The sequence below is a fragment of the Haliotis asinina genome, chromosome 8 (genome assembly GCF_037392515.1).
Source record: "Haliotis asinina isolate JCU_RB_2024 chromosome 8, JCU_Hal_asi_v2, whole genome shotgun sequence".
NCBI classification, from domain to species: Eukaryota; Metazoa; Mollusca; class Gastropoda; order Lepetellida; family Haliotidae; genus Haliotis; species Haliotis asinina.
In genome coordinates, this window is record NC_090287.1 from 10,639,838 (window position 1) to 10,667,568 (window position 27,731).

A 27,731-nucleotide genomic window follows, 5' to 3' on the forward strand; every position below is an offset into this window, starting at 1 on the left:
CTGATACGCCTGTGACCATCTGTATCATGGACTCCGAGCAGATCACACGTTGCCGGACGTCACCGTGAGTTGTCACAACTGTTCATGTTATATGACGACTGTACTGCTTTCTTTCTGTTGGCTTTTGTCTTCGGTTGTGGTTGTGCCATTGTCTTTGTAATAGTAGACGCAAAAGTTGTGGTTTATGTCTGACTTCAGTATATCCGACAAAGTTAACATTGTCGTTGTACTAGTAGGCAACTGTAGCATCTGAAGTAGTAGGTGAAGCGATATTTTGAGGGAGGAAGATTGGTTTAATTTTTATCTGAACACTATTTTTATTACGATCACAACGATAACAATAGTGAATTTAGTTTTACGCTGCTTTCAGCGTGATGAGCGAACACTTGAACCAGTAAGCTAACCCCTCATCCCCACCGTTCAAACTCCATGATGATGAAGAAGTGCACAGAAATGTGTTTTTAAGGCCACAGCGGAAAATCCCCAAAACTTCAACTGACTGAGCAAACTGTTCTGCCGCAAAGCATCTGTACATATGTATGTATGTGTGTGTGTGTGTGTGTGTGTGTGTGTGTGTGTATGTATGTATGTATGTATGTATGTATGTATGTATGTATGTATGTATGTATGTAAATGTATGTATGTATGTATGTATGTATGTATGTATGTATGTATGTATGTATGTATGTATGTATGTATGTATGTGTATGTATGTATGTATGTATGTGTGTGTATGTATGTATGTATGTATGTATGTATGTATGTATGTGTGTGTGTGTGTGTGTGTGTGTGTGTGTGTGTGTGTATGTATGTATGTATGTATGTATGTATGTATGCATGTAGATAGATAGATTGCCCATGTGATAAGGTTGACCCCACGCCAACAAACAGCTCTGTTTCACTAGCCAGCCACACATAGGTACAGCCAGCAACTAAATCACCAAGCCAAGATGGGTGTTGTGTTCTATAGAGGCAAAACCATACAGAACATTCTGCATGCATATCGCAGAAAGAATATCAGGCACAGTGTCTCAAATAGATATGACTGGCGTGTCGGCGTAATTACAAGACCCCTTCAGGCAGGAATTAAAGAACAAACCTCTTAGACGGACAGAGACTCTAAATGCGCCATCTCTGAACTCACCCAAACTCACCCAAATTCACCCGGACCACACCATCCTTTGGAAAAGCATTATCGTACTCTCCAGCAATCACACCCACGACAAGTTCAGGAAACAAACAGGCCATTCTACCATAACTCAAGAAAATAATTGATTCGGTTTGGTTTGGAAAAGCGTTTAACTTATCGTTCTCTCCAGCAATCACACCCACGACAAGTTCAGCAAATAAACAGGCCATTCTACCATAACTCAAGAAAATACTGGGTTCGGTTTGGTTTGGAAAAGCATTATCGTACTCTCCAGCAATCACACCCAAGACAAGCTCAGGAAACAAACAGGCCATTTTACCATGACTCAAGAAAATACTGGGTTCGGTTTGGTTGTTCAGAAAAATCAGACGGCATCAGTTCTGGATTGACGCTCATCTGATTTTAGACCGTTTCACCGCACATTAACAAGTCTTATTGTGGGAAGTACTTCCGTTCGCCAACAACGATGACAAATCATAACAGCGACTCCATGGATTTTGACTCAGACTCCGGAATTTTCGACACATGCAATTCGATTTTTTTTGGACTGAAAATGCGTCTGATGTCACGGCGCTTCACTACGCATGTACACACCCATATAAAACGTATTCTGACACTTGACGTAATTTCCATAGATTTACATGTTTATTTAGTGTAGCATAAATACTTTTCGTGACTTTAATTTTCGTAAGACCCAAGTCAGATTTTCTTTGTAGGGAACCTACAATCACATGATATCTGTTTAATTGTCTGTTGCTTATTTATCGAATGGCGACAATTTAATCAACATGTGTACAGTGCCGTGACGTCCTATAAAATAGCGGCCTATGGGATTGTGCATTGTGGAACCAAACGTAAGTTGATAAATGTGATGCCATTAGTTAAATAGTGGTCAGAAAATTGTGAACTGAAATTATGTGCGCAGAGCAGAAATGATTTCCAATTTGCCAGTCAAATTTTATTTTACAAAGATCCACCCTAATCTCACTCCATGAAAATTATTTATACTACACTGAAATAACATGTAAGTCCATGGATATTACGTCAAGTGTCAGAATACTTTTTGGACGTGTCTGTATATACAACACTGACCACCAACATGACTGATATCAACACAACAGACGTGATTGAAATGCTGATAAAGCATTTATTAAAACTAAAAAAAAATTACAATTATATGATATTGCCTCCATCAAGAGATTCCAACCAGCCATAAACAAGACCAGGGATATTACATCGGCAATGCTTACACATCCCCAGATAAACTCATCTGTAGGGAGTTATTCTCATGTCCATCACGTGATCGGCTTCCCCCGTACTTCCCTCCCAGTTAACTCAGCTTGTTTCACAGTTATCTTTTTTGGGGAGTAAACATCCACGCTTTCTAAATCAGGGACAGTACATTAATCATATCAGTTCTGTAGGTATTAAACAGCTTACTGAAATACCTTTATCCATGTATATACTCCTACAGTATTGCACATAATTTGCGTGATAACAATGAACATCTAGATCTCTTCACCGAAACGTTGCTCTTGTTGATAAAGAAGTTTTATATCCATACAACTTTTCCCATTGCTATTTGAAGCATGGCTACGTTCTTACCCGATACAGGTACAGGTTGGACACAGTATTCGTGAAGCGACTATGGAAGCTCTTGAAAGTCATGTTTCCGGCATGGAGACATATCACCACGCTACTGACCGTTATCCTGCTCGTACTGTCAGCTCTAGGTAAGGACAAGGCAGAACAGTTATCCGACTCGTACTGTCAGCTCTAGGTAAGGACAAGGCAGAACCGTTATCCGGGTCGTACTGTCAGCTCTAGGTAATAAGGACAAGGCAGAACCGTTATCCGACTCGTACTGTCAGCTCTAGGTAAGGACAAGGCAGAATCGTTGTCCGGGTCGTACTGTCAGCTCTGGTTAATAACATGGCACAGCCGTTATCCGGGTCGTAGTGTCAGCTCTAGGTAAGGACAAGGCAGAATCGTTGTCCGGGTCGTACTGTCAGCTCTGGTTAAGGACATGGCACAGCCGTTATCCTGCTCGTACTGTCAGCTTGAGGGAAGGACATGGCCGGATAAAACTATTTAATCATTAATTACGATACGCCTGGTATAAGTTTTAATGGGCAGATTTGCCAAAGCTCGTTTCGACAAGTATAACTCCATAATCACGCTGATCTCTACAGGGATGCATATTTCTTCCCAGAGCAAGTCGTCATCAACAAGGTTGGGTTCATTGCTAGCGGATACTACGAGGTTCTAGGAAAGAAAGACGTCGGAGGTTTCTGGTTAGCCACAGCCAAATCTGTAGCTTTCATCATGGCCGAATGTCTGGTACGTGGGAAATTATTGTTTGAAAGAGTTTAGTTTTAGGGCGTTTTAAGCAACGTTCCAGCTATATAACAGCGGGAGAGACCAGAAATTGGCCTCACACGTAATCACCATGTGGGGAATCGAACCCGTTTCTTCGGCGTGACATGCAAACTCTTTAATCACTAGGCTTCCACACTGCTCCTCATAGAAATGTAATCATGGACTTATCCATGTGTCCATAGATTTTGCACAGCAAATATTGTACATGTAGGATATATACTGAGTCAAAAAAAAGAAAGAAACTACATAAAACATAATTTTTAAAATATTGAACATTTTTTTCTCTGATGATACATCTATGTATCTTAAATGGATTTCGACTCTAGAAAAACGTTAGCAAAACCCACTCAAACCCATCCATTCGACGTGCAAATGACGTGAGTGCCAAATCAGATTTTGCACGGGCAGTCGATCACGTGGTCTTCGCATCGAAGTTTTCTTCATTTGCACATGTTTGCATTGGCATCTAGAATTGAAAAACGCTTTTAAACCACAGTTCTAATGGTACTTTAAATGTCACGATTGTCAAATGTACAACGTGAACGTGCCGTTGGCATGCTGCAAGCGGGAAGATCAGTTTTTGACGGCTGATCTCGTTCCTTTCATGGCAGCCCATGGCCCAGGTCTATAGTTCCAGCATGATAATGTTCGGCCGCGTACCGCGATGTTGACACGAATTTTCCTGCAAAACGCTGGGATCAACGTCAACGCCATCGAGATCCAATGACCTTATTCTAACAGAGCATTCTGTATACCCATGTTTTGTACCGGCGGTGTAGCCTATTGGAATTGATTGTTTCACTGTCAGTGTATCGAGTACACCACACAGAGCTCAGCAATGAAATAATAACAATTTAACCATCTTACCATTATATCATAATCGTTAATTGTCTGTGCAATATGTATTAAGTTTGCGAGTAAACTTGTAATTAGTGTTCATGTTTATCGCACAATTTCCAGTGCCTGTACTGCCTTACTCCGCCAATCGGACCAAGTAATATGTGAAACTGTACACAGACTTCACGCTAATATTCCTGCAGGTCTAAAGCCTTGATTGAAGTCTGTGGACTGGTTGCAGATCTACAGCAGTAAGACGTTCGTCGGTTCGTATCTGTACGTCACATGGCGTGAACTCGTCGGCCGCTACCTGCACACCCGCTACTTTCAGGACACCAAATACTACCACGTGGGGATAGGAAGAGAGCTCATAGATAACCCGTATGTGGTTACTCACCCAGTTGTAAAGTCAGCATTGAATATTTATCTAGCAAATACCGCGAAGATCCATGTAAGAATTTGTAATTTGACATTGTTCATCAGAATCCCTAATCTGAAAAAGAAAATCAGATTTAGTATTCGTATCTAGAATCTCTAATCCCAAATACCGAACCCATTTTTAACTTCATACAGCTCACGTCAAACTACTGCTAAATGCATAGTGAGTTGGGGACCAGGGGCCCGTTTCACAAAACGCTCGTAGCCTAAGATCTCGTAAGTTTTCTCGTAGCCATTGTACCTCCTATACTGTAACAAAGGAGCTACGGATGCTACGAGAAAGGTTACGAGATCTTAGGCTTACGAGAGTTTCGTGAAACGGGCCCCAGGGTTGATCCCGGGTTGACAATAATGACTGACCTAAACTATGCACGTCAGGTAATATATACAGTTCTGATTTTCCTACAGTGACAAGACCCGTGAAGGTCCCGGGATAGAATAGGCCTTCAGCAACCCATGCTTGCCATAAAAGGCGACTCAGCTTGTCCTAAGAGGCGACTAACGGGATCGGGTGGTCAAGCTGGCTGACTTGGTTGACGCATGTCATCGGTTCCCAATTGTGCAGATCGATGCTCATCTAGTTGATAACTGGATTGTCTGGTCCAGACTCGATTATTTACAGACCGCCGCCATATAGCTGTAATATTGCTGAGTGCGGCGTAAAACTAAACTCACTCACTCACTCACTCCTACAGTGACAATGTATTTGTCACTGTGATGCAGTTGTATTATCCCTGGCTGTTTATTATTGTTTAACTGTTCTGTAGCGACCAGCGCCTCACCCAGGACGTGGACCGTCTGTGTAACCTCTTCAGTCAGATTTTCATCAACATCGTCATCACTCCCGCCGTGATCATCTACTACACATACGACGCTGCTAGAAGGTCAGTTACACTGCCGTAATGTCTCACTAACAGACACTCGCTGGTGATTTTATAGTATTCCCAGAAATTATTGAGAATCATGTTGCGTCATGTAACTCATTACGTTTATTAAATTCTGGCGTTTTACTTACATAAACATGTTAAAACATCATCCTTTTACAGTCTCAGTCTTGTTTTAGTACTTTGTTAGACCTCCTCGCTCAGCAATGCATGCCTGAATACGCCTAGGCGCACTACCCATCAAAGTTTGTAGGTAATCGTGTGACAGGGTATCCCAATATTGGACCACCTCGGCCTTCATATCTTCAATATTTCTCAGTCCCTTTTGGTTTATTCTGTCCTTCATGACTCCCCACACATTCTCAATTGGGTTTAGGTCTGGGCTGTAACTGGGCCAGTCTAAAACTTGAACATTTTCGCCCGACAACCACTGTTTTGTGTAGCGCGCAGTGTGTTTTGGGTCATTATCATGCTGGAAAATCCAATCATCTTCATACAATGTTTGTGCTGTCGGAAGAAGGTGACCATTTAGAATGTCAACGTATCTTTCTTTTGTCAAGTTTCCCGTGAAAACACACAATGGCGTCACTCCGCAAGCCGATATGCCACCCCACATGTGAAACTTCGGGCTATGTTTTGGTGGCTGGTAGATAGGTTTGACAGTATCTTTGGTCCAAATTTTCACACAATTAGGGAAAAGCTAAACAGAACTTTCATCCGAAAAGAAAACATTATCCCAATTTTGATTTTCATGAGCCCGACACCAGTTTAAACGTTTTTCCTTTTGTGCATCTTTCATCAACGGCGAGGGAATTCCACGTTTTTTCACCCAATTAAGTCTCTGTAATTCCTGCCTAACTGTTTCATTGCATACCTGAGGACTTCCTCTGCTAATCATTTCATTTCTGATGTTCTCAACACTTTTCAATTTGCCCCTACTCACAATCTGCCCATGTCTTCGGCGATCCACAACACTGAATTTCCTAGGCCGACCTGCCCCTGCTTTGTGCTCTATCCCGGTTCCTGTTTGAATATTCTTCAAAGTTCTGTATACTGTAGACAGTGGAATACCATGTCTACAAGCTAACACTTTAGCATCAGCCTCACCCCTTTCAAAATCATCTAGAATGAGCTTTCTTTTCTCTCTTGCTGTAAATTCTGCCATGTCAACACAGGAAGCCGTCTGCTCAGACAAGGGAGATAACTCTTGACGTAATGAGCTGCCTTCTAAGCCTTCAAGAGTTGTCTCCCTTATTTAGTATGCTTAGTGCATAGTGAAAGCCCTTTTTCCAATCTTAGCATCATTAGAAAAAAAACAAAGATTTTCTCAATAATTTCTGGGAACACTATATACTTTTAACTACAGGCAGTGAGTGCAGTGGGCGCCGGCCTGATGTCTGACATAGCCCAGTATGCCAAACTCAAGGAATCCGTATTAACCGGAGTAAAGTGAACACCTTGATGGCGGATTTGTTTCTCAGGGGATACCACTTAACCTGTTGTTTTTCATGGTTCACTGCATATTTAAAATTTTCTCATTCCAAGCTTACTTACCCTTACCGTTTACTTACCCTTTCAAACGTAAGTACATCAACGGCACCCATTCTTGTAAAATCAAGGGTATTCACTTCAAACCTCAACCTTTGTTTACATGAAAATAATGAGTATGTTTAAGTATGCACATACGAAAATCCCTAAGTGCTTTTTGGTGTCAAGGTTGAAAGTGTATCATCATACCAGTGCTTTTTTGGTGACAAGGTTGAAAGTGTATCATCATACCCCGACCACTTAGAGTATTGTTCATATTTCACCGAATATCGTGGTATTACAAATATTTCTGAATGTGGAATGGAATATTGACAGACTTGACATTGCCTGGCTCATGAGACTCGGGATTCACAATGTTTTGAACAAGAAAAACATTAATTCTATTAGGGTCTCAGCGACTGTTAAACATATTTCCTTTTTTTCCTTAAAATGCCGAAGTTTCTGCAAATGCAAAAATTCAAAATATCAGAAAAAATGCAGTATTTGTTAAACAAAATAAACAGTCAAGATTACACAGCAGATCTAAATGCATGTGAAAGCCGATGGACGTGTACCTCATGTTCCCATGTACGTCACAGATGTCAGCAGTATGGCTAGCGGGGTTCATGATATAACCATTAACATCAGTTATACAATTTTAACACTTTATCACCAGTAGTAGCAGGTTGTGTACCCCATGCCCTTTGAGTCTGAGGCGTTGTAAGGATGAACGCCGATTATTCTTTGTAGCCTAATTTCAGGTAAATGTAATCGCATCAAGTACAGCCATTATTATCTTTTAAAACAAGTAACTTATAAAAATGTGTGTCAACAGTGAGTCAAGGTATTATAAATCACGCGACCACGTGTGTAGTGTAAACCAACAAGTCAGCAAGTGACATCAAGTCATGGTGTCTGTAACATGTAGATTCATCTTTGTTAACTGATTTAGAATTTCACGGGATGTTGTAATTTGGAAGATTATGATAAACAAGCTAATGAAAGTCTACTTGTATTTGTGATCCAAGTTAGAATTCTCCTAGCTATCTTCTTCTCATTTGTCGGTCACCGGTTCAAGAACGTAAGAGTTCACTTGCACTTCATCACACATCGCCGATCTATCTTCCACAAGACATTCACATTCCATGGGAACTTGATAACAAGTGTCACTGTCAGAGTCGTTAATGTCAGACTTGAACGATTTTAGCTTCCGGTGCTTTTGGCGATGCTTCATCTTTTAAAAAAATATTTGAAAAAACTTCATAGTTAGTGAGTGCCATGAGGACCAAAGCTCGAAAAATTCAATACAGCTGAAGAAATGTCTCGAACATTACAACAGTTAACTCAATTTGTAATGTACCGGGTTGAGTAAGATTTGCGGTGTTGACAGAAAGAGATGTCTTTTATTGTCCTTTACACCCACTGCTACGATGCAGAAACATAGCGTACAGATGGGCATTGAGTAAATCTGGTTAGGAGAATGTCAGATTTAACTTCAGTGCAATTTTTATGAGTAATACTTACATGGCAACCATGTGTTAAAGGTCAATAAGGGTGACGATTAGATCCGCTTTGCTGACTCCAAGACCAGTCGACACTGACCGTAAAAGTGTGGTTTGCTCGTGAGAGTGCAAATGGACGGGGAGGGGGCGGAGTGGGCTACAGAGCCTCTCTTCCAAAAAGACCGCATATGTTGGGGCTTCTATTATATCCTACTGCTCTTCTAACAAGACCACATATGGAGCCTTTAGCACACGCTGGTACCGCCCCAGCTCTTGCAACAAGACCGTATATGTAACCTCTATCATACACTGGCACCGCCCTGCCTCTCTAACAAATGGGGTCTGTGGTACATCCTCGCACCGCTCTGCCTCCAAAGTAGACCATACATGGAGCTTATGTCACACCAAAGTAGACCATACATGGAGCTTCTGTCATGCCAAAGCGCCGCCTCTGACGTGTTTTCGTTTCAGCCTTTGAAATTGACAAATGTCTACATCGAAAATTTGCAAATAATATTTTGAATCCCAAATTTCATTTGTTCGCCGCTTTCAAAGTTTACTATACGATATCAGCAGTATATATGTTCTGTATACCCATGAGACTTGTCCTTAATAAAGTGGACGAGGCATCATTTACACCTTCGCACAGACCCCAAGCACCTCTTACTTCCTTTACATTGGTAAACGTTCTTCTTTCCAAAGAAGAATCGGCACAGACAGTCTCTTTGTTGATCCTTTCCTATCACATAAGCATATCTTGCGGGGTTGACAACATATACTAATACAACATTCTTCATTCAAACCGTGCAAGGTTGAAGAGGAATGATCAGTCTGTTTACTTGGGGGAGGATTTATTGACTCTCTTATGGAAGGTCATGCATTGTGCGGATACAAGAGAGAGGGACCTGTTGTCTAAAATGATTATTCGTGTGAGACAGTCGGTGCCCTGGCTGTTTGTTTTCGACCAACCACACTAAATGTATAAGAACGACTGGCGCAGCGTAAGTAACTGTGGCCTTGACTTGATGGATCTGATGCAGTAGGGTGCAGTTTACGGGAGTCTCCACGTTCTGCGAGAAGTTCCTGGAGGGTTCGACAAGGCAATCCCATTCGCTAAACCCCTGAACTGATGATGAATTTAACCGCCATGACTGCATTAGGATCATCTGCATTTTCTTTCCTGCTTTCAGTAAAATATTTAAAATGAAAAATATTCATGAATTTGTTGTGTTTTCATCTCAGTACTGGGTACAGTGGACCGGTGGGAGTCATTATACTGTTTGCAGCAACAACGGCAGTGAACTACTTCCTCATGACGCCAAATATCAACCTCTTCTACAAGCGGGAGAAACGAGAGGGTGACTTTAGGTGAGGTGCGCGGTAGATGAAAGAAGGAAAAAGGTAACCTCAGGCAGTGCTCAGTAAGTAAAAGAGGGAAAAGGTAGCCTCAGGTGGCTACATGTTACCTTGACATGACTATCTGAAAGACTACTGTAGAAAACCCCCAGATTTAAACACGTGTTTGGCAAATAGTTTCATCAGCAGAGTACTTCTGATACCAAGTTCCAGCCAACTGATTCCCGGAATATGGCAAGTTCAGATACCGTATTTTGCTAATGCTGAATCAGAAATAACTTCATAGTCAAAACTCTCTCGGATGCAAATCGAGTTTACTCAGTTTTGTGCTACTTGACATACCAACGTGTTGATTTTGTCTAATTCAGGTTCAAGCATATGCATATCCGTGTTAACTCGGAACAGGTTGCCTTCTATAAAAGTGGCGAGCTGGAGCGAGAGCGAGCTGACAGACAACTAAGCCGACTCCTGAACACCCAGTGGTCACTCATAAGGAGACAGTATGCTCTCAACGGTCAGTTGGTGAGACTACATGAGATTTCAGCAATACACGAACTATTAGTTGACGTATACGCCGCCAACATTATTCGCTTATTTTATATCTATGCTCCCATTACACACGACAAAATTACTTGGAATGGCAGAAGTAATGAATGAGGTAGACTTTTGCCAAGCCAATTATTTCTGTTGTTGAATCGGAGTCAGTAATAATTGATGATGGGTTTTTATCGGAGTAGGTTTGTTTTTGTACACTAATACTATACGCTTTTCGCCACAATTGTATTGCTTCGAGTGTCCGAAGACCCGTGAAGATACGGGGTAGAATAGGTTTTCAGCAACCCATGCTTGCCATAAAAGCGGACTCTGCTTGTTGTTAGAGGCGACTAACGGGATCGGGTGGCCATCGGTTCCACATTGCGTAGATCTATGCTCATACTGTTGACCACCGGATTGTCTGATCCAGACTCGATTATTTATAAACCGGCGCCATATAGCTGGAATATTGCTGAGTGCGGCGTAAAACTAAACTCATCCATTCTAGTGTTCCACAGGATCGTGTGATCGCCAGTTCGAATTTCTGATATCTCACTGATTAGGATTTTGATCTCACGTGGCTAGTTGGCCTCCCTAGAAACACAATTTTCAATATGGCCGCCTGTGCACCAACATAATTGAAGTACTGTTAAAAGTAGCATTCATCCCAAGCCACTCACTCATGATACAGATATGTACACTATTATTCAAACGGTTCTTAACCGTTGTTCGTTTCGTTAGTGATTAGACTATGCCGGAATCTGGCTTATGTTGTAGACTTGAGAGCTCATATTATCTATTAACCGAACACGTTCTGAAGCCCTTAACCAAAGCGCAAAATGTGTTTTTTTTCTGTTTTGCAGAAAGAGAACAGCGAATATAGCAAAAGTTTGGCGCGAAAATATGTAAATGTACCTATATGCTGAGTTCGCAGTCAGTACAATTGTTATGGCCTCGGACGTGAAAATAGAATGTACATGCACGTCATTACTCCTATTTGTCCATTTCCAGTACCCAACAGCACCATTCCACTTCTGGCTTCCCTTGTTATCTTATCACTGTTGTACTTTTATGAACTATCTGGTTCCTAGTTTAGCTAAACCGTTATATTTGCGATTACACTTTCTTCGTTTAGTACACTGTCAGATTCTGGTATTTGTGTTGGGATTCGAACCCATGCCCTCAAAATCAGGTACCTCATCGCTGCACACAAAGTCAGCTATCTAACCCGCTCAGCCACCGCAGCCAGATGTTTTCATACATTTGTCGAAGGAGTAAGAATATGTTGAAATACTGAAGTAGACATCCACAAATTCTTGCTTTTGTGTGTATTATATCCAAATGTCGGTCAAAGTGATCATTATTCTTGTTGGACAAGAACAAACAAACAGGCAGAGAGACAGACAGACAGACAGACAGACAGACAGACAAATACATGCCCATAATTCAGCCGAAATTTGTACAAACGATTCTGCTTTTAGCAGCCAATTCTTGTGGGTGTGGGAAGGGATTTGTCGTTTCTGTTTTCTGACCCATTGTGTGAAGCATCACGAATAAAAAACACCGTTGCAGTTCCCATCGCCATCTTCGACAACATGTACCTGTCCACCATCCTCAGCTTCATTGCCATCTGGTTTCCCATTTACCACGGCGTCTACGACAGCCTCTCCGCAGTCGATCTCTCGTCTTTCATGAGCATGGTGAGTGGATACTTTCTGTGTGACCATGAGTTTCATAGAGGTGTGTGGTGTGTGTAATATATTTCGTCGCTCCTTTCTTACTGCTCGATTTCGGATTTATGCGTATTGATTATTAAAGTTTAACCTTTCCCTTTTGTTATCGCTCACCAAATGTGAAGTGAACGTCCCACACTACTTGTGGAGATTCGGGACATGTCATCGTATCCCAGTTGCGTAGATCGATCCCATGTAATTCCTTATTTCTATTTGTCGCCCGTGCCTGATGACCATTGCATTGCCTGTGTATGTGTTTGTGATGAGTCCCACCGATTTAACACAACACATTTTAGCAATCGTCTTTTAGCAGAAATGTGTGGCGAGTATGTATGTACTTTGTGTTAGTATGAAAAGCATTGATCTCAAATGGGTCTCATGAATTGATACACGTGGATCCATGTTCACACCAAACATCATTTGTGGGTATTTTACCCCGGTATATCTCTCGATAACCCATCATGTCATAGTGGGAAACGTCAAAACGACCGAAGGCAGACGGGACAGAATTTTAAAGAGATTTAAAAATCAGTTTCACTAGAAACTTCTATAGACTGCTGAAAGTCAGGGTTGACCTCCCTGCATGTATTCTTCCGCTTTATTCTCTTAGATGGATACGGTGATGTCCAGTCAGGAACATACAGTCACTAATTCTAAACATTTCCAGAGTAACAACCCCTACAAATACATACAAGTCACAAAGATTTATTGAGCATACAGAAAAACGAATATATCTTACAAACAAAAAGTATGGGAATACTAGAAAAAGTCATATAAAGACTTCAACGTGGTGAGGTCATTTATACTCTAAAGCACGTGTAACTTTGTGTGTGCTTAACACAGTGAAACAACTGTGTCAACATCCGTTTAATTTGAGTAAAATGAAAAAAAAACATGTCAAAAGCAATGAAAAACAAAGGTGCGGAAAGAAACCGGCGTGAATTCAAACACTCAAGAACAAGAGCCTAGTCCATGTAGAAGACAGACGTCCCATGTTCCCATGCAGCGTTTGATAACGTTTCCCTCAATAGAAGCTTCACAGCGCAGACCTTTCAGCGCCCATGACAGAAGTAGGGCCATTGCAAGGTTACAGGGTGGTGAATCAATCAGAACTGTTGCTGGCAGCCTGTGGATGTCTCCCTGTGGCTGAGGGACAGATTCAAGTCAACTGGTAGTGTAAGGACGCCCCAGAAAAACATGAAGGCCAGATGACCGATATTTTTGCTACAAGCCCTCCGGAACCGAATCATAACTGCCAGTTATAACAAGCTGCAGAGGAAGTCTTCCATGTACACTAGGTTGTCGTGCTTGGGTGTTTCAATCAAACGTGGTGCTGATGTGTTTCAACACCCTTGTTTTTCGCTGTTTGACATTGTTTCATTTCACACGAATAATGAATCAGTTGCATCACTGCATGTTCTAATATGACGCTTAAAGTGAGTTGCACACAAACACACACACACACACACACACACATACATACATACATACATACATACAAACATACACACACATATATATAGTGACACACACATATACATACATACAAACATACATACACAATATATATATATATATATATATATATATATATATATATATATATATATATATATATATATATATATATGTGTGTGTGTGTGTGTGTGTGTGTGTATATGTATGTTTGTATGTATGTATATGTTTATATATATATATATATAAAGTGTGTGTGTGTGTGTGTGTGTGTGTGTGTGTGTGACTATGGTGACTATCAAATTGTGTGTTCCCATACTTTTTTGTTTGTAGTATATATTGTAAGCACATATGTACACAGATGTACAGCAAACATAGAGTGCACAGATGTAGATATGCATATACTTGGCGATTAAATGTGTTGTGTACAATGATGGCCCCAAACAGTCATGATGGCGTGGCTTTTCTCAGAGCACTCTGATCCAGTACTGCTTTGGCCTGCTTTTTCACCGGATGTATTCGGCATAGAGCTTTTCTTGAATTAATCAGAAAGACGTCTGTGTCGTGCACATACTCAATAGGAAACGTTCGTGACCTTGCAGCTGAGGTGCAGGGACTACGGCAAAACATCTCCACAATCTCATGCATCGGCAGTACACTGCTGTTCCCGAAGTTCACTGACGCCGTTATTGAGTTTGTAACCTCAGCCCCGCTTTTGGACCGTTAAAGTCAATGTCAGGGACATTAAACATTCTAATTTGCTGTCTTCTTATGACCTCAATATTCACACATAAAAGTTTATACAGAAATGTTTCATTGTTATTGCAGTTAGAAAGACATTTAGAAGGAAATTTAAAACTGCACAATGTTATGCTTATGACCGTTCAACAGGAAAGCGCCTATGATATGCATAATGTCCATATGTAAAGATCTTTCAGGTGATATCGCCCGACACAATCTGTTTTAGAGATGGAAGCAGTGAAAACACTGAGATTTAATGTCCATCGGGAAATGTTTTTTTGTTCATAAGCAGTAATCGAATAATTTCAGTATAATGAAAAAAGTGCTTGTCCATTACATTTATGTATACAAATGTAATAATATCAGATGGTACCATGTTTAGTCTCATGAATATGCATATTTGTTGTCGTAATTGGTTTGTTTGGCTGTGACCAGGGGCGTAGATTCCATTACAAAAGGTCTGGGCTTACACATGATTGCTGCTATAAAACATTGGGCAAACCCTCATTACTACATAAATAAGAAGCTATACAGCCTATCGGGTTACGCTCCAAGTGACACAAGAAATACTTGCCAAATGTTTTTTTTTGTAGAATCGCGTATCACCATATTAGTATTACTACAGTGACAACAGTTAGTGTTCCGGGTTCGCATAATTCTTATTTTGGATAAATTGTTTCCGTGTTCCTAGAATTCCTTTGTCGTTGGTTACATGGTCAGCAGCTTCCAAAGCCTCGTTGATATCTCGTCCAAGATGGCGGATCTCGCAGGAGTCACACACAGGTACGACTACAGGCAGTGGGTAAAACTTTCGCTCTTAGCGCGAAAAGCCCGGGCCTTATTCACATTAAACCATACTATAGTTCGTTTGGTTCAAAAGCGGACCGATGAATTGATATCTAACTCGAAAAGTGATAACCACAAAATACTCAACGAAGGGCGGATCATAATTAATATCTTACCAACTCTGTGAAGTATTGCAGATTTTGTGTCCTAAAAATAATAAAAGTTTTTTTTATCAATCTATAATGAAAATATTGACACAGTTCACGAAAATATTTCATGACGCCGTGCTTTAAAACTTGTGAATTTGGGTTTATCAGCAGATATCTTTTACAAACACATCTGCACAATATCAAAGTTATTTAGTCGTTGAATCCTCTGCAGGGATGCACATCATTACACATGCAATTTGCAAACGCAGTATCAGCTTTTAACATAACATAACATAACATAACATAACATAACATAACATAACATAAAAATGTTTTACATAACAACAATTTATGAACATAATCACGTTAATAATTTAGAATGGGAGAAGTGGCTACAAATGTAAGGACAAAGCATGATGCTTAATCACATTACTGCCAAGATAGTAGACAGTTCGCACTCACCAAACCAAAGTATGCTTAACGTTAACATTTCCGTTGTGTACGTTACACACTGTTACCACAGGTTAGGAACTTTTGGTCAGGGTATCATATGCTATGTTGATACCCATTAATCATTTCTAACTTCAAAACCCCATCAGTTATGCTTTTTTGGTTATTTGTGACAATGCGTCTAGTGAAATTACATTATTTTATACTTTAATGCGTGTTTTTTCCTGACATGTTATGTTAATCAGCTGTCAAGTCTGAACCGTTTTGTGAAAGAGTGGAGCAAAAACCCATGCCGCCCTCAACAGCACCGCGTCTCGTAACGAACTGCATGAACCCACTGCCGCGCGTATAAATATCATTACTGTCACAATGTGGGTAGCATCGTCCACACACAGCACTGAATAGTGCCTTAAAATAATTTTGAGATATTATGATGACTGTAACTTGATGAGACAAATGCGCCAGTAACGTACAAATTGGATTTGATCCATGCATAAAATATTTACGTTATATTGTCCTACGAACTCTGTTGTCTTCTGGCAGTGTGATCAGTTTGTAAGGAACACGCTTCATCAGACGCTGAAGTATGAAACGTGCCTTATCATATGCTGAAATATGAAATATGCTTAATTAGAAACTAAAGTTTGAATATGTCATAATATACGCCGAAGTACGAAACATGCATATCATATGCTGAACTATACAATACTTAAGCATGCTCGTATAATTACGTACGCTGCAGTAAGCAGCAAGCTTTATCGTATACTGAAATACGAACTACGTGTAAGCTTATGTACGAACATGCTTTAACAAATGCTGAAGTAAGAAACATACTTTATCACATGCTGAAATATGAAACTCGGCAAATCAAATATATTTGGTATTAGCCACAAGTTTTCATAAACAATTTGGTTTGACGGTCCATATCAGGGCGCTTTATCACACATTTGTCTCGTTCATCAGAATAGGGCAGCTTACAGAAAAGCTCCAGTCCATCAAAGCCCTGGCGCCTGACCAGATGGAGGATATACCTGCTACTTTCAAAAGGTAACAGATTCAGTTTTTCCGATTAAAAAAATCCTGAAATAATGGAATATAATGTGATCCTGGGTAAACCGCACCGGTCAGACACAACCTTAAATGAGCATCTGAGGTGTCCGTCACTGTGGCCCTGGTCAGCTTTGGGGGCATATTACATATAATATCACCTTAGGCATGCAACTGGTTCCAAAAGAACCCCTGTTCACTGTTAGTGAAAGGGTACCCGACAGGATGAGTAGGTAATGTGTTCGTTCACCTTCTACCGCCTCACAGATAACTTAAGTGGTAAACACCCAGTGAAAACACGACTGACAAACATATCATTAATGGTTTTACACTTTGAGCCTGGATTAGTATTTTGTGCTATAGTAGAATGCACAACATGCTTATTGGTAACATTGTTAATAATCTTAGTTTCAAACAAAAAGTTCTCTTATGTGACATCAAAGTGGAAAATGACATGTATGTAGTGTTTGCAACTCTGAAAAGATGTCACACATGTCTATTGCATCTATGTAATAAAATCCTGACAATGTGCGTGAAGTGCATATCTCAAATGTTTCAGATCAGACAGCATCGAACTAGCAGACTATAGCAGGTGAGTCACATACAGAGAATGGCTTGCCAGAGGTCATACACAAAGAATGTTGACTTGTCCAACCCTGGTTTGTCATGAAAAACGAACTCAAATCTTCAGTGTTTAGTGCCAGACAAAGGGTTAGTGAGTATGTTTTTATGCCCCGTTCAGTAATATTCCAGCAATATTTACAGCCAGGTGATAGAAGAATATACCCATATTTGATGATGGCTTGAAATGACACAAACTAAGAGCGGTTATTCCAAGGAGATGGGTAACATATTTTGAACTTTGCATTTGTAGCGTTATGGCAAATGTTTCCAGTCTAGTGCTGTTCTGAGAACGAGTGTAATTGTTTGGCCATATCCAGTTTGTGGCTACTATATGTTCCAAATGCCTACGTTATGACATATATGGCGATCATATGACACCGAACTCAAATCTGTGAGTGCTTACCTCAATGCATATTCTAAATGCTGTATTTAACACCATTCATACGATTTGAAAAGACTTTTCTTATCCTGCGTGGAGCATAGATCAGACTTACGGTCCTTATCTGAAGACATGTGTCAGATTTTGATGCCATGAAATACAGCATGCTTATGCATGAATCTTTTGTACATGCTCCTTATGTCACCTTTCATCTTGTATCATGTTTTGGTGCAACGGCGTTCATAACATCATAAACCACATCATAAACCATGTTATGGTAGTTGTTTTAACAGTACAGTCATGCAATCGCCACTGGCGGTGTGAGGCGGTGCGAGAACACGCAGTCTTATAAAAAAGGGGGAAGATAGTCCGAAATAGTGAGAGATGCACTTTTTAAAAAGCTGATTGACAAGAGTTGAAGTTTGGGGACAACAGTGCGTACATCTACGATTTCTTAAACATTTGTACACTCAAATCTGCATACTGCGTGTGTGTTTTCACATGGTAATTTGAAGTCGTCTGTGTCACTCTTCTTGCAGCGCCTTCCCACGTTTGGTCAGTCATGTTAATACTGTAATTCTGTCCCCAACTTTACATTTGAGGAATGATCTAGGCTCATTGTTGACCATGGTATTCATTAGTTGTTGTTTTGTTGCTGTTGAACGTTGATGATTCGTGCACCCTCATGTTCTCAACGACACAGCAAATGGTGATGTCCTGATGTCCTGACAATGCTATCCAGCGATGTGTCTAAAAGTCTATTGTTCTCTGGAGGAATCCTATTTAATTACTCGAGGAGGGGGAACTGAGTAGCCTAATGTTCAATGCGGTCGTCACACTGAAGACCAATGTTCGACTGGACATTGGTTACAATGCATCCCATGCCGTGATGTTCCTCCAATATTGCTACTCACTGACTCATGCACACGAGATTATATTTGCCATAATACTCTATTCCTTCCGCGTTTTCTGAGTGTTTTGCCTTATTTTCACACACAACATCCATCAACAGGGATGTTACTGCAGCCTGCAGGAACGGTCGAGTGATAACAAATGAGTTGTGAAGTGATTTTTCTGGCAGATAATACTTGTTTCATACTGTTACCATTGTTCTTACACCTTTAAGACCTTATACTGCAATAAAACAATTTATGTGAACTTGCACCGACTACCTGTAAGAGCACAGGAAGCCAAACACAGGAAGCTAAAACACAACAGTACACATATCTGTACATACATAAGCATAAGTCATGGTGATTCAAATGACAGCACTAAATATTCAAAATTGTGGTCACATGTCACTTCAGTTACGGCCTGGCTAAGTGAGCAAGCGATTTCCTCTTTTAGTAGTAGTAGTAGTAGTAGTAGTAGTAGTAGAAGTAGTAGTAGTAGTAGTAGTAGTAGTAGTAGTAGTAGTAGTAGTAGTAGTAGTGTTCATGCAATAAACACATTACAATCGTTTATTTTTCACAGATATAAATACTCAGAATTGTTCCTTGTGTTTCAAGTCATGAGTTAATGACATCTAACATCGAACCCACATTTATTGCAAGTCGTTCGCAGACAGCATAATTGGTGTCTATTATCTGTTTCTTACTGACTAGGGATCAATACAAGATCCTTACAAATACCAAGGATCCATACCAATATCCAGGTCCATACAAATACCCAGGATCCATTCCAATACCCAGGATCCATACCAATACCCAGGATCCATACCAATATCCAGGATCCATACCAATATCCAGGATACATACCAATACCAAGAATCAGTACCAATACCCAGGACCCATACCAATATCCAGGATCCATACCAATACCCAGGATCCATACCAATACCCAGGACCCATACCAATATCCAGGATCCATACCAATACCCAGGATCCATACCAATACCCAGGATACATACCAATACCAAGAATCAGTACCAATACCCAGGACCCATACCAATATCCAGGATCCATACCAATACCCAGGATCCATACCAATACCCAGGATCCATACCAATATCCAGGATACATACCAATACCAAGAATCAGTACCAATACCCAGGACCCATACCAATATCCAGGATACATACCAATACCAAGAATCAGTACCAATACCCAGGACCCATACCAATATCCAGGATCCATACCAATATCCAGGATCCATACCAATACCCAGGATACATACCAATACCAAGAATCAGTACCAATACCAAGGACCCATACCAATATCTAGGGCCTAGATTTTCGAAGTTCTCTTAGTGCTAAGATGGTCCTAAGTGCCATTCATTAACATTACCTTACGACAATCCCAGTGCTAAGAGAGCATCGAAATATAGGCCCAGGATCATGCCAATACCCAGGATCCATTCCACTACCCAGGGTTCATTCCAATACCCAGGATCCTTATCAGTACTAGGATCCATACCAATACCAAGCTCCCTTACTAATACCCAGGATCCATACCAATACCCAGGATCCATACCAATACCCTCCATACCATTACTACCAATACCACTGTGTAAGCAACAATAATCGGTGCAGTTGTGTCGTTGTCCTTTCGGACAATACAGTATGTTTGAAATAAATATTCATCCTTTAAGTTTGTATTGCGTAGTGTTACGCTGGAATTACAAGGTTCGCTGAACCTAGCTGTTCCATAACTTCAGTTTGTTACAAGGTAATCCCACTGCCAAACCAATCTGAGGACATAGCTTAGGAGTTGTCCGAGCGATTGCGCATATTATTTATAGTCCGTTTCGCTCAAAAGCGGACCGATGAATTGCAATCTAACTCGAAAACAATTAAACATAGCATACTCAATTTTAAGGCCGATCATAATCAAAACATCATACCAACCCTGTGGGGCTTTTTGCAGAATTTTGTCCTAAAAGTAAACAAGTTGTTTAAAAATCTATTACTAAAATATCGACACAATTCAATATTTGTCACGAGGGAGGAGTACAGAGAAAGGGACAGGCTGGTTTGCGAGAAAGGATGGAGACAGCACAGCACAGGTTAATGAAAAGATAACTTTCTCCTCGAAAAACTTCACAGAGTTGGTGTGATGTTTTAATTATGACCAGCGTTTCATTGAGCATGCTATGTTTAATAGTTTTCTAGTTAGACAGCAATTCATCGGTCCACTTTTGAGCCAAACGAACTATAAACAAACAAGGAAATGAATGGGAAAAAATGTATCACGCAGGCAGACGGAGAGAAGACAACAGGCTTTGCAGTGTCAAGATGTGACGTATGGATCTCCAACCAGCGGTGGCATGTTGTGTAAAAGTAAGACCACGTCATGATAGCGTTTCATTATATGCTAAGCAGAGGATATCGATATGCAAAAAAAATACCTTTACCTCGTAAACGATTTCTGACAAAGGAAGGTGGTGTTCATCATTGTGTCAGAGTGAGACATACTGTGGTAGTTTCTTTGTGGCACCCTACGTCGGGTGGCTAAATGTGGTGTGGAGTGGGAAAACGTGGTGTGTCGTGGTAGTGCTGGTGGGCGTTTTATGATGGTGCTGGGCATGGCGTGGCTTGGCGTGGCGTGAAAAAGTGTGGAGTGGCGTGATAAAGCGTGGTGTGGTGCGTGGCGTGGCGTGGCGTGGCATGGCGTGGCGTGGCGTGGTGTGATAAAGCATGCTGTGGTAAAGCGTGGCATGGTCATGGTGATTGCTCGGCTTGGCCGGTGGCTGTTGGTCTGGGGCATTGTATGGTGATTGCTCGGCTTGACGTGGTGTGCAGTGGGGCATTGTATGGTGTGTAGTGGTTGCTGGCCTTGGCGCGGTGTGCAGTGGGGCATTGTATGATGTGTGGTGGTTGCTGGTCTTGGCGTAGTCTGGGGTGGGGCATTGTATGGGGATTGTTCGGTTTGACGTGGTGTACAGTGGGGCACTGTATGGTGTGTGGTGGTTGCTGAGCTTGGCGTGGTCTGGTGTAGGGCATTGTGTGATGTGTGGTGGTTGCTGATCTTGGCGTGGTCTGGTGTGGGGCATTGTATGGTGATTGTTCGGCTTGACGTGGTGTGCAGTGGGGCATTGTATGGTGTGTAATGGTTGCTGGCCTTGGCGTGGTCTGGTGTGGGGCATTGTATGGTGTGTGGTGGTTGCTGGTCTTGGCGTGGTCTGGTGCGGCGCATTGTGTGGTGTGTGGTGGTTGCTAGACTTGGCCTGGTGTGGTTTAGGGCATTTTTGGTGGACTGGAGGTTGCTAGGCTTGGAGTTGTGTGGGATTGGGCATTGTATGGTTGATCTATGGTTGATGGCTTAATGTGGTGTTGAGTGGGGCATTGTGTGGTGGGCTGGTCGCTGCTAGGCTTGGCGTGGTGTTGTGCGGCGTGGCGTGGCGTGGCGTGGGACATTGTATGGTGCATTGGTGTTTGCTAGGCTTTTCCCAGTGTGGAATGGGTATTGCATGGTGTGTGGTGGTTGCCGGGCTTGCCGTGGTGTCATGTTATGGCCCACATACCCCGTACGCAATATCATGTCCTGATGAATAGTTCATCTCTCTCTGCTACAGTTCTCTCAGTCGTCATTATCATACATACACAATTGTACATTTTTATAACTGTATTCATGGTGTCTTACAGATATAAGCTTCCAGTTAGAAAGTGGAGTGAACGTCCTGATAACGGGTAAGAGCGGCTCTGGGAAGAGCTCCCTGCTGCGAGTGATGAATGGCTTGTGGACACACACTACAGGTAGGGGACTTCATCAACAACAGTGTCGAAGTCGGGTCAACCACCGAGGGTAAACATTTTCTCAATCAGTGTGACGGTGCCAAAGCAGATGACCAGTTGAAGCAACTGTATATCGTTAAAGAGCAGAGTTGAGATCAACTTTTAGAACTGGCACCGTTGACTGATGCTAAGACGACGAGCGTCACAGTCCAAATATACTCAACAGCAAAAGAAACGCAATTTTCGAAAAAGAAAAGAAATCTCATAAAAGTAAGCGTTCATGTTTATGTCTTCTGTTTAAAAACTTGACAAAAATCCAAGGTTGCGTTTCGTTTTCTGGTCAGTATATGATACAATATATCTAGCTTGACTTCATGAATGTCGTTGTTGCATCACCAAACTACAGGCTGACCTGTAGAGTTGATTATGCTCTTCGAAGAAGAATGTCATTCTTTCACTCAGGGTCTGTGTGAAAACGATGTTGTGTAATTCTGATTGTACATGGGCGTACGACTATTGTTGAACGAACTGAAGTCATGATGGTAAAGGCCTCAGATTTCCAGTGGAAGATGCTGATGTGGGGATTTACGTGGCAGTTTTGGTGATAATCGTACAGACTCTTTTACAAATAGTTGCAATGTAGTCGGTGCAAGGCTAGAAAGTGTGGCAAGTCTAGATTTCCAAAGTTTCAGGCAAATAAAGAAAGCATTCTTTTTATTGTATTTTATTTTGATTTAGATTTTTTTTTCTAAAGAATAAGTTCAGAGAAAGGCTATTTTCGTGAGTAACGTTTGTTTTGTCAGCCCATGTTTTCTATTCGTGCAGGTCGCGTGGAAAGGTATCTCAAGGACGGACGACATGGCATTTTTTATCTTCCCCAGCGCCCCTACTTCACGAGCGGTTCTATCAGAGATCAGGTGACATGTTGCACGTCGGAGATCTATGATTACGATAAACACATTCCACAATAGGCACATTACACGGCGATTCGGTGTAGAGCACCAATTACCACCTCACTAATGTTAGATGTTCTTTGAGTTTACATGCGCTTTATTACTCTAGACAGAAACTTAATGTAAGATAAAGGATTAGCACTTCAGCTGCACGCATTCTGATGTATGAATGTATGCGGATTATTTCAAAATGAAATACTGTCAACACAATAAATTGTACATGCTAATATGCGCGCTAACACGACCCTCAAGCCAAGTGTCAGTAAATGAATGAAGGAGGAAAATGGGAAAGAAAGGAGGTAAGGAAGACCGGACGAAGTTTACTCATTTACTGAGCTATGTTTTGTAGTGCTATATCAAGTTGGAAGGCACACGGAGGAGAGAGTAACCTCAGCCTTTGTACATATTTAATTCGCGTTACGTTAAAAGTGTCTTACCTGCATTTTCGTGTGATATGTACCTTGTATGCAGACGATGTGCAGGATTGTAGTAGTTGCCTTTCATATAAGAAACTCGTGATGATCCTGGATAGAACTGATCTTCACATACCCATGCTTGTCATAAGAGGTGACGGGATCGGCTATTCGGACTCATACCCCATTTGCATATCTTCTATCGGTGGTTATGATGCTTATCACTGGATTGTCGCAATTGTTTACAGAGCACCGCCATATGTCGGACATATTAAAACTAAACTCACTCATTTCATATAAAGGGTAATACAAGACAGTCAAGAGTGATGACTAAAATGATTTTTTAGTTCTGTACGTATAAGCGGGATCTCTGTTGAGTATGTTGGGGGTTATATTTTCTTCTGTTTTATGTTTGGAGTAGTTGGATACATTAAATGATACTTAAAAGTTATATATAATTAACAATCAATTATATGAATAAGTTAATAAGCCAGAGCGCTAGCGTAAGTATGGTTTAACACAAGTTTCGTCAATATTCCATTAAAATAAGTCGAGAAGTGGGACACCAGATATAGACTTCAGACATTGTACCAATGTGGGGAATCGAACCCGGATCTTGAGCATGAGGAATGGACGCTTGAACCTGTAGGCTACCTCATCGGCTGTGTAATAACAGAAGTCATTACATGTCTACACAATGTAAGACTATATTCCCGGCTAATAACACTGTAACTGGTTAAAGAAATATAAGCCACTGAAACAACAGATGACGTCACTGCCTGTTCCTGTTTTCAGATAGTTCATCCGTCAACTGAAGATGAGGGATTTGTAGGTATGGGAAAACACCGGCATTTCTTTTCGATAAGATGATTGACTGTAAGTGCAACGTCAACACATGTCAATATACGTTTTCAATTAGATATAAAGCTGACGTCAGAAGATACACGTGAACACTTGGCTTGAACAAGTAATTATGTACTGTTTTAGCATGAAATAAACGTTATCATAGAATTTTGATCGGAATGTCGAAATACATGAGTAGAGTATATGCACATCTCTTTGCAGGCGTTGAGAGAATGAATGGTCTGTTGTCCCTGGTGGGTCTGACGGGTCTGCTGGCAAGGATAGGGGGTCTGGATACAGACCCGGAGTGGGACTGGTGAGAAACGTGTTACAGATAGTATTAATTACATTATTGTGGTGGGTTATGTCCGATTACCTCAAACTCCAGTACACTCCTATAGATGATGACGAACATACTCTATACACTTTAGTCGACAAGGATCTGGTGAGTTTCCGGTTCCAGTAAGCGTGTGTTTATGGCAGCATTCCACCAATATCGCCGCGTCTGAAAATAACCAACAGTGGGACTAACTCTGGGACAAACAAACCAGTGGTTGACATCATGAACAGCATCCTATTGACCCAATCAGTCAGGTCACAAAGTGTGACCACTGCATCAAATCGTGTTGCTTAATAGGTCCAGCAACGGACAGGACTAATTTTGCCAAAGTCCAACGGGTGGGTAAGCCAATCAGAAAGAAAGGAAGGTGGAAAATGTACAAAATGGCGCGCCAAACGTTTGGCTTCATTTAAACAGAGTTTTGATTTGAGCAGTCATGGTGGTCATGAGTGCTGACCCCTGATGCTCTGAATACAATAGCTTGGTTGACTTCTTTGTGATGCATTTAGAAGTTGGGGCAGTAAGGAAGGATGACAATATATGGATGAACAACTTCTTGTTTGCTATGGGTTCCATCAAAGTCATCGAGCTATGTTAGAACCTACACGGAAACGTTGCTCTCATAGCAGTAAAGATGTCCATCCATATATTGTCATCCTAATCGATATATTGTCTGTTACAGCATAGGTCAGACGAATGAATATTAATGTAATGTCAAACGTTATTTTTACAGGTACGGTGAACTTTCTCAGGGAGAAATGCAGAAACTGGCATTCGTAAAAATGTTTTATCACGAGCCAGCGTTTGCACGTGAGTACCTGACTGGTTCGTGAGTAAATGGGTGATGGTTGAGTGGATGAGGGTAACTTTGGATAAACATCTCTTGGGACATTGTTTCATCTACTTTCGATCCTGTCAGCGTAATGTTTTATCCGAGGGGCGTAAACATAATATCCCTGAATTAATCGTCACATTTGCATCACCCCTACGTACGATACACGAAAGTTCGTGGGACTCCTACGAAATAGTCAGATCACCTGTCACTTAGTGCTAGGAACGGGTTTTATAAATTGTAACCATGTCCTGTAGTGTAACAAACGGTTTGGATTAGGTTATCGCAAGCTTTTAAAGAAATTGCATCATATATTTGCGTTGTTTTGAGAGTTTTAAACATGTACGTCCAAGTCAATAACCACCTAATTGTCTCGTCATACTATGTGAACATATTGAGTTCCAATCAAGAATTCTCCAAGACAACAGGGTCTTTGGGCCAGGTAGTTCACTCAACCGAGGATGCCGAGTCACTCTCTCAGTCGTGTTAGGATCCAGTAATTGTGTATTTAATCCGAGCTTCGCACAGAAAATAATCTTTCGTTTGTCAGAGCCACTAACGTACTAGTAGCTTTACCAAGGTGGTCCCCTTTCAGGAACTGCATTGCTTCGACCCTTCCTCGTAGCGTCAGTGAATTTAGTTTTACGCCGCAATCAGCAACATTTTTGTTTAAATGATCGAGACTGGACCAGACAATCCAGAGATCAACAGCATGAGCACTGATCTGTGCAACTGGGAACCGATGGCGTGTCAACCAAGTCAGCGAGCCTGACCAATCGGTCCCGTTACTCGCCTCTTACGACAAGCATTGTCACCTTTTGTGTCAAGCGTGGGTTGCTGAAACTCTTCATGGGTGAAGTGCTATTGCAGTAGCACTTGAATGAATGCAGTAAGAGAGTGAAGCGCCATGAGCGGTTGTCGCCTGTTTGTTCCAGTGTTGGACGAGTCCACAAGTCAGCTGAGTAGTCGTGACGAGGACATGATGTATGAAGCATGCAGCCGGATGGGAATCACAGTGGCGAGTGTGGCCCACCGACATAGTGTCAGGAAGTTCCATCAGGTGGAACTTCACCTGGACGGTCAGGGCGGGTGGCACATGGCCCCTATCATGGACCCACAGGACACAACAGAGGAATCTCAAGCTGGAGAAACTGCTACCACCAGAAAAACTACTACTACTACTACTACTACTTCTACTATTACTACTACTACTACTGAAACTACTGCTGCTGATGCAACTACTACGACTGCTGCTGCAACAGCAGCTACTACTTCTACTACAACTACTGCAGCTAAAACCACTACAAAGAAAGTAATAGTTCCTTCTTAAAACTGCTTCACAACACTTGTGAAGAGAAAGTGAGTGAGGGACTTTTTTTGTATACCTCTTAAACGGTGTGTTTTAAGAAAAACCTAGAAGCTATAAAGAGTTCTGAGAGGTCTTGTTGAAGAGTAATACTCAACACTTCTATCTGCAGTAATGGTGTGAATAAAGAACGACAAAGAACTAAAAGAAAAACAAATGCATATTTAAAATATCAAAACAATTTATTTCATTAATAGCGTAAAAAGCAGGCCTTTGCAAAATATGAGACGGTGTAAATGTCATCCTTCTACCACTTGATCCCAAGCACAGCATACAAGACAACCTCTCAGCTAAAAAAACCCATCTACAGATCGGTACATCTTTCAAAACACAAAGCAGC

The 27,731-nt window shown here is 41.3% G+C and overlaps 1 protein-coding gene across 1 annotated transcript; it reads left to right on the forward strand.

Annotated features, from left to right (window-relative positions):
• Positions 1–27,548, forward strand: LOC137294589 (lysosomal cobalamin transporter ABCD4-like). Its single transcript, XM_067825635.1, has 18 exons — positions 1–64; positions 2,765–2,883; positions 3,363–3,490; positions 4,608–4,747; positions 5,572–5,688; positions 9,960–10,085; positions 10,442–10,587; positions 12,180–12,307; positions 15,228–15,319; positions 16,885–16,968; positions 17,528–17,560; positions 21,167–21,249; positions 22,555–22,665; positions 23,470–23,561; positions 24,806–24,842; positions 25,076–25,169; positions 25,927–26,003; positions 26,961–27,548. The coding sequence occupies exons 1-18, from the start codon at positions 27–29 to the stop codon at positions 27,353–27,355; spliced, it is 2,040 nt and encodes a 679-aa protein (XP_067681736.1). The 5' UTR covers positions 1–26; the 3' UTR covers positions 27,356–27,548.
• The last annotated feature ends 183 nt before the right edge of the window (positions 27,549–27,731 follow it).